Below are 8,292 nucleotides of genomic sequence, written 5' to 3' on the forward strand. Positions count from 1 at the left end.
AGGGTACTTGGTGCACTTTATTTACTTTACAAATGCGTGTAAGCTACAGTTTGTACTGTTTCAATTAAAAGAAACATGTTTTCTCTCCACTTCTTCGATTCATTTTGNCTAGCTGTCGACTTTAAGTCTGTGTCCATGTCCAACCAGAGCCAGGTATTATTTAGTTGGTGCTTTTAATCAGTTTTCAGTTAAATTAATTCAATCCAACTCTATAACAGTCACAAAATGTCACCAAAATCACTCTGTCCCTCTAAAATATTTCAGAAAATCGCAAAAGTGTATTGAATTGTATCGTTTGCTGAATATCGCAATGTATATCGTATCATGGGCAGAATACCGTGCATCATCATATCGTATCGTGAGATTATTGCATCACTACAGCCCTACTGCACAGTGGCGCAGTTGGTAGAGCTGTTGCCTTACAGCAAGAAGGTCTTTCTGCATGGAGTTTGCATGTTCTCCCTGTGCATGCGTGGGTTTTCTCCGGGTACTCCGGTTTCCTCCCACAGTCCAAAAACATGACTGTCAGGTTAATTGGCCTCTCCAAATTGCCCCTAGGTGTGAATGTGTGTGTGCATGGTTGTTCGTCCTGTGTGTCTCTGTGTTGCCCTGCGACAGACTGGTGACCTGCCCAAGGTGTACCCCGCCTCTCACTCGGAACGTTAGCTGGAGATAGGCACCAGAGATGTTGCTCAAAACAGTCCAGTCAGGCAGGAACAATAGCACACAGCTAATAACCGGCAGCAACTGACATACTGAAGACTGAAAACGAGAGCTAAGGCTAACCAGGACTTTAAACAGTGCGACTGGAGAGCTGGGCGGAAGACGTACAACAAACGACGAGGATCTGACAAGGAACACAGACAACAGGTGGGACTAAATACACTGGGAGGGTAATCACAGGAACGAGACACAGCTGGGATCAATAAACAGGGAAGGCAGAAACAGACTCACAGGACAGAAACCGAACACAGAAAAACCTTAAAATAAATACACAGAAACACGGATCATGACAATTATACTCTATTTGGGCGCATTGATATTTATTATAAATTTGGAGAATATAGAGAAATTTAAGGTGGACAAATAAACAATAAAAACAGAATTTTTTTTTTAGAAACTCAAGCACTTCATGTCTGCATACAACTCAGACATTTAGCCTGGTGTGCTCCTGAGTGTTGAACTGAGGGTCAACACCAGTTCTGGATCAAAACAGCTGATTTAAAGAGGTTTCAAACTAATCTGAAATCAGCTATTGAGCTGATGTGTTTGGCCATCCAGGCGTGTTTAACCTAAAGGCAAGCTGCAAGAAGTAAAATAGATAAATATGATTATGTGCAGACCACATAAAGAAAGTCCTTGCACCCAAAGCAAAGCAGTGTTTTCCACACTGCTGCATGTGACTCTAGTGGGGATTCTTGCTGGTTTCTTCTTTGATAAGCAGCCAGCTTTTAAAGCACCAAAGTGAAAGGTTGGTGCAACTCTGCAGTTAACCCTGAGATTATTCATACCCGTGGTTGATTCACATTTAAGATTGTTTGACTTCAGCCAAGAAGTTTGTTTCTGATAGGAAATCAAGCAGCCATCTCTGAAAATCTAAAATAACAAGAGGGATTAATTATTTGTATTTATTTATTATATAAAATATTTTGCCCTTGTAATTAATTGGAAGAAAAATCTTTATTGACGTTACAGCAACTAAATTCTTTGTATGTTTTCACTGGTATTTTGAAAATATTTGTCCAGTCCTCATTATCTTCTTCATTTTCTGCTGTCTCCACATATATTTCACCATGTTCAAATCTGTACCCTTGCAGGGCCACTCAAATGATTAACAGAAACATTTAAGGCATAATTTGGGCCGTAACTGTATGCAGTAACATTTTTTGAGAGTTTTCCACTGATAAAAACTGATAAAATCACAATGAAAACATTATTTTCTCTTATTTTAAAATCAGTTTCCTTCCCATTTTGTGCACCATGATTTGAACACAAACCAATGTGAAAGTTTTTAGCTTTGCAGACTTTGAAGCGTCCTTTTGAGATCTCTTTAGATTTTCACCTAACTTGCTTTAAGATATATTTTCCGTTCAAACATTCTTGGATAGCATAAAAACAGCCTTAATTGGCTTCAAACTCTAAACAGTTTCAGATTCCCTGTTATCTAATCACAATTATCCAACTCTTTCCATCTCTTCAGACACAAATAACTCTCTTTTTATGGAATCTAAGTATTTAATAATAGATGTTTACCAAAGTGCCACAGTAAAAAAAAAAAAAAAAAGTAGAGTTTTAAAATGCATCATAACAATGAGATAAAGCAGCTGTCATGTGCAGCAAAATTATTTAGGCAGCTTTATCGCCATGAGGGATAGGTCTGACCTGGGCCATCTTATTTCTGGTGCTGAACAGGACAAAGGGGAGGAGGGATAATGGGGTTGGGATGATGGTTAATGACCCCCAGAGGAGCTGCCAGGGCTTCAGGAGGAAGAGACCCACAAACCGAATGGGAGGGAGAGGAGAAGTGCTCAGACCACACAGGGCAGAAAAAGAGCATAAATCTGACTGAGAAACAACAGAAGGCCTCAACTACGTTTCACTCTCTTCAGTCCAGTTCAGTCTTTCAAATGTTAAGTCCTCAACATTTTCATCAATATCAAGCCGACGGTAATGCAAATAAAAATAAATGACAGCAAGATGCAGATCAATGAGTCATCCTAAGTCTGTATTAATTCACTGTGATTTTTCCCATTCAGTTCCAAACAATCTTGGTTTTCAGCTTTAACACCATCTTATTTTTGAAGATTTTTTTTTTTTATCAATCACCAACTACAATGCTCTTAATTAATCCAAAACGTTCAAAGACCTCAAACGTGAATATTTAAGAAAGTAAAAAAGGAGGCTTGGCACAATAATTGGGCAACTATCATTGTGCATAATTATTACACAATTAAATGAAAGACACACTCAGCGTCATTTGCCGTGTGGACACACAGAAGAGGACAGGTCTCCTCTCTGCTCTGACTGCAGATGGTTTGGTGCAGAACGAACTGCAGAGCTGTTGGTCCTTTACGTGGCGTTACAAACGTCTCCAGGGAAAAGTCACTACATATGTAACGAGGCACTTTTTAGGAAAAAAGTTTCTAAAGGCGTCTGAAAATTCACTAAATACACCAGCAAAGTTGCTTAAGTGGCAACAGTGACACTCATCCCCCAAACTTGTGTCTCTTGACACTGCCTGCTTTGGTGGAGTTTTCCAAAAACCGTCTGGGGACGGGGACTTGCTTTCACCGGGGGTTTTCTTATGCTTTTTTTGCAATAGCTTTTTTTTTTTTTTTTTTTTAAATTTACAGCTCAATTCAACACAAAATGTCCCTCAAGTCTTGGCGCTTGCTCTGAGAGTAGTAAAGACGCGACGCTTTAACTACTAGTAGATTTAAGGGGTCGAGCTGCAGGGTGGTGGACGGCAGTATCCAGTGGGTCCTGCAGCTTTTGTGTGACTTTAGCACCGACTAAATTTATTACGTAGACATTAAGGAAGATATGGCACGTCAAGGGACCCCAAGACTGTCTATTTACCAACCTGTGGTGATAATACGTTATAGTTTGGGAGTTTGTTTTTTTTTTACCTAAGTGTCTTTTTTTTTCATTTTCCAGAGATGTCAGAGGATGTGTTGCATTTCTCTCACTAAAGATTTTGTCACAGAGCTGTCCTTTAGTTTAAAATGCACAATTTAAGCAGCTGGTATGCTGAACCAGCTTCTTTGAACATTAGGTCAGAACGTTTGGTCTGACTGATTTGAACATTCGCTCTTTACGTTGTCAGTTCTCTTGCACGAACCGTGTGTGATGTTTAATTGATCCTGTCTGTGGGCTGTGAATTCAAATGTCTCACTCAGTTGGGCTGAAAACAAGCACTTTACACCATTAGCTCAAGTGTGTAAAATGGAAGTGATGCTAGACTGAGATCCAGCATTGTTTAACTTTAATATGTGAAAACTCTTTTGCATGCAGATGACGATGAAAATAATGACCAGGAAAGACGAGAGAGAGAGACAGAGAGACTGCAGCAGACTTCTTGAACCACCTCATGCCTCCTACACACTCAAGCCAGCCTTCTGCATCACCGACTCCGAGCCGAGTATTCCCTGTAGTGGGAATGCATCCGACAAGAACAATTTCCTGTTGTGTGCCCAAAAGTGTGAAAAGGGCACTTCCTTACATTCTCTACGCCCGATTCCTAAGGCGTTGCACAAAATGGAAAGTGAAGGTGAAGAAAGTGAAAGCCCCTTCGCCGGACTGTTTTTTTGAGGGAAAACAATTTAAGCTTAATAAAAAGCAATGTCGCAAAGGGAGGGCTACACGGAAAGGCTTAATGAGTGTGAAAATGACACGAACACCTCGCCGTGGCCTTTTCAGTCACCAGATCTCAGGCTGAGTGAACGCCTGGAAGATGGCCTGAACAGCAATCCTCATCACTCAAATGTAACAAGAGTCTGGATGAACAATTATCTGTTGGTAGCATCTTTGCAAATAAGCATCGACGCTGTTTCTGTCATGGAGCTCTACGTCCACAATCCACTGGAATAGTCTAAAAGCCTGTACAGCGCTTTGCACACATGTCAACATTACTCTCAGTTTGTCATGTACACACACACACACACACACACCAGCGTAAAATTGTGAGGTGCAAGAAAATTTATGAGTGACTTTCATCTTCTTTACAGTAAGGTGGAGTCCAGGGCTCACCGCTCCATTGGATGGCTGCAAATAGATGTGTGTGATTTAACCTCAGCATAAATCCAGCTGCTCTGTTAGACGCACGAGAGTTTTGCGAGAGAACTTTACTGAACAAACGGCATCACGAAGTCCAAGCAACGCACCAGGTGGGTCATTCGTTGACTGTTGAAAAGTTTAAAAACAGTCAAAATGCGACTTTTTCTAAAACAGTCAAAAGGTTCTAAAACAATTTGTCGAGGTGTTTCTCGTGGAGCCCTGCTCAATCCATCATCTGAAGTCTGAACATGGAAAACAAACATGGCACACCTGCAAAAGTCCCAGGGCCTGATCACCTACACCGGGGAGAGCACCAGTCACACCCAACAGACTTGCAGGCTCAGATTTAGCAAAAGGTACTTTTACAAAGCATAGATGCAGGGAACTGAATGCATATGCAGGCCACACTTTTCAGATTGTTATCTTTAAAAAAAAAGAGAAATCTTCTATAAATAATGGTTTGTTTTTTAAGTTGATGGACATGTATTGACTAAGCATTGAAACTAACCACGAAAATTAGATTTATTTGAAAGAGCATTTAAGTAAAGCTTAAAAGAGAAAAAGGGAATTAGAAATTTATATAAAAAAAACTAAAGAGGTTACTATTTTTAAGAAAAGAAATTTCATCAGTCAAAAGTCAGATTTTTTCTCAAAAGCGTCACTTTTCTCAACTGTCCTCTAATCACTCAAGTTGACAGTCTTTCCAAATGCGCCTCTCTTCACCCTGTCAGAATTTGAAAGTCTTCCGAACTTTAAATCTGTTTAAACAGTCACAAAGCCTCCAGTGCGCCGAGGCTCCGAGGTTCAAGTGCGTCGCCATTTACAATTTACATCTCTATCTGCCACGGGCCTCCGAACGCAGGAGCCGGGCCGAGGGAGGGACAGGAATTACGAAAGAGGCAGAGAGCAAGGCACTGGGAAAAGATTTCAGAGCGTTTCATCATTTGGGCTGGAAGCCGTCTTGGAGATTAGTTCATCTGAGGAGGAGCGTGTGGGGGGTCGGGGGGGGGGGACGCAGGGGGTTCGAGGTGGGATTAAAAAGGTGGGGTCAGACTCTGAGGTAGGTCCGTCTTCCTCATTAACCTCAACTCGGCTTCTCCCTGGGCTACAGGTGGAAAGATGCGGGACTCTCATCTCTGTCGAGCTGCTATAATTCAATTAAAGCTGTGACACAGAGGTGAGGACAACTGATGCCACACATTAGGGAACCCGCACCCCCCCCCACTCCCTCCTCCCTTTCCCCTTCTTCCCTTTCCCCTTCCTGTCAAGATTAATTACCTCTCATTGGCTGCTTAAACGGCTTTTAAATTATAATCTGCCTGAAATCGCAATAACACCACCAGTAATCGAACAAGAATGGAAAAGCTCGGGATCTATTTCCATCTGTGGCGGATTAATAATGGCTCATTAGTAATTGTATTAATTAAAACTTGTCTCCAATAGAAAGGTGAATGAGAAAAGAAATGAGGATTAAAAGCTCCTGGATAATACCTTCTTTTCCCCTTTAATGTCAAATTAATCAGGAAAATGACACTTGGTGTCATGAAGAGTTCATCAGAGTTTATTCGAGCTGTCATATCAGCTGCCACTCTGTATAAAAGTGAGATTCAAACAGATTTATATTTAGATATACATTTAGATATTTAGCTTTTTTTTTATCATGCAGGGTCATTAATCGGGGTATTCCGACAGGTGAGTTCGCAAAAGCATGCAGAAACACACATAAGTGACATTTTTACAACCCTTATCAATGCAAGAGCAACCAAAAACCCCTTGAGACTGATCAATTGGAGATATTGGAGAACTCCCAGGAGAATCTATTTTTAAAAAAAATTTAAAAAACCTTTTAATTATTAAAAAAAACTATCAGAAAACGTACAGCATGCAGATCAACAATGCATCAAGTGCAGCCACGCAACACAAAAATAAGCACATAAATAAAGACATTTGAAAACCAAAAGAGCTTTGCAACCCAAATCGAAGATGCGAAAGGCAAAGCGGTACCTTCTGCTCACGCACAGCCTCATCCTGGAGACAGGGAGATAAAAATCCTGCTGGCTCCGAGTCTCGCCGGGGATGGAGGAAGCCCTCTCCCTCCCCACCCGCCCGCCGCCCCTCTACTTCTATGTGCTCTCTGGACTGGCTTACCCAGCTCTGCCTTAAAGCTCAGAGAAAACCCCAACACATGCACAGCTGCCGCCAACACCGCGCCACGCCACTCCAGCAACAGCAGCAGCTATATGCCAAAAGGGAAAGGCAGAGGAAGCAGAGAGGAAAGAGAGAGAGAGAGAGAGAGAGAGAGAGAGAGAGAGAGAGAGAGAGAGGAAGAGTGGGAGTGAAGAGGCTTAAAGGAAGAAGACAGGGAGAACGCGGGGGCGTGATGATGGAGCGCTGAAAAGATATGAGCAGAACAGAGGGAGGGAGGGAGAGAGAGAGAGCGTGATGGAGGGAGAAGAACCTTACCTGATCGGGTCTACGTTGTTCATCTCCTCGTCAGGCAGCTAAAGGAAATGACAGCATGTTAGTGGAGGAGACCCATCAGAACTGGTCCAAGAGCTGCCAAGTATAGGGCACCTCTGCAGCTCACGCACTCACCCAAAAGACGAACCAAACATACATATTCAGCAGACACGTTCCCTCAGTTTCCTCCTCTGTTTTTGTTTATAGACCCCCCCACCACCACCACCACCACCTCCGAACCCCCTTGCTTTCCCCTTAAATCCCCACGCTGTTCTTTCCCTCTCTTAAACGATCCCTCCCCACTTCCCCCTCCACTCCTGCTCGTCAGAAAAAAAACTCATCAGACTGCACCCGGATGTCTACATCTGCGCACACTTGAGGTGAGAAGCGAACAATCATATCATAACCAAGAGTGTGAAAATGAGAGGAAGGAAAGGAGGGATGGGGAGGGAGAGTGTGGGACCCTCCATTGCAGCCAGACTGCAGATACATGGCAACCCCTCCTGCTCCCCCCCCCCCAACCCTCACCACCACCCCCTCAGTGTACTTCTGGCAGTAACTCAGTATCCCTGTCAGAGTGGGAGCAGGGACAGAGAGAGAGAGGAGAAGAGGACGTGTAGAGAGACAGAAAAAGAGAAGGGAGACAGGGGGGGAACAGGTGGTTCAATCTGTTGAATTTTACATCTCCGGCTTCAGGCTGTTGGGAAAATGCATTTTATTATGGTTTCCTGCAGGTGATTCTTCTATAGGGGACATATTGAATAAAAGTTGAATATTCTCTACAACCTGTGATTTAAAGAAGTCTGGGTAACGGTTTTTAGAGCTATACTACCCGGACCAGTGGCTGGATGTGAAGCTGGAGCACAAGATCTGAATGTGAAGTACAGAGCCAAATTTTTAAAAAAATTACTACAATTTTTTTAATATTAATATTTTTATATACCTAACAAAACTAGATTGCACATAAAAATATCTTTTAAAAAAAGACCAAACTTTCTGATCTATTTGTAAAATGATATCCATGTTTTGAGTTAAAGTTTCTACTTCATGGTTTTG

At 42.2% G+C, this 8,292-nt stretch overlaps 1 protein-coding gene across 5 annotated transcripts in view; it reads right to left on the reverse strand.

Annotated features, from left to right (window-relative positions):
• The window catches only part of si:dkey-174m14.3 (brain-enriched guanylate kinase-associated protein), a 34,352-nt gene extending 26,946 nt beyond the window's left edge, over window positions 1-7,406 (reverse strand). For 3 of the 5 annotated variants that reach the window (XM_015057572.1, XM_015057543.1, XM_015057553.1), the window contains exon 1: window positions 6,781-7,088. Coding sequence is in view for 1 of the 5 variants with exons in the window: in XM_015057581.1 (XP_014913067.1) it covers window positions 6,781-6,803 (23 nt within the window). In the remaining 4 variants the exon portion in view is untranslated. Of the gene's footprint in view, window positions 1-6,780; window positions 7,090-7,239; window positions 7,278-7,371 lie in introns of those variants that run through there. The other 2 variants (XM_015057563.1, XM_015057581.1) reach the window with 2 other exon arrangements.
• Window positions 7,407-8,292: the final 886 nt, after the last annotated feature.

This window comes from Poecilia latipinna, unplaced genomic scaffold (assembly GCF_001443285.1).
Source record: "Poecilia latipinna isolate Pla-1442-1.1 unplaced genomic scaffold, P_latipinna-1.0 Scaffold61, whole genome shotgun sequence".
Taxonomy (NCBI): Eukaryota; Metazoa; Chordata; class Actinopteri; order Cyprinodontiformes; family Poeciliidae; genus Poecilia; species Poecilia latipinna.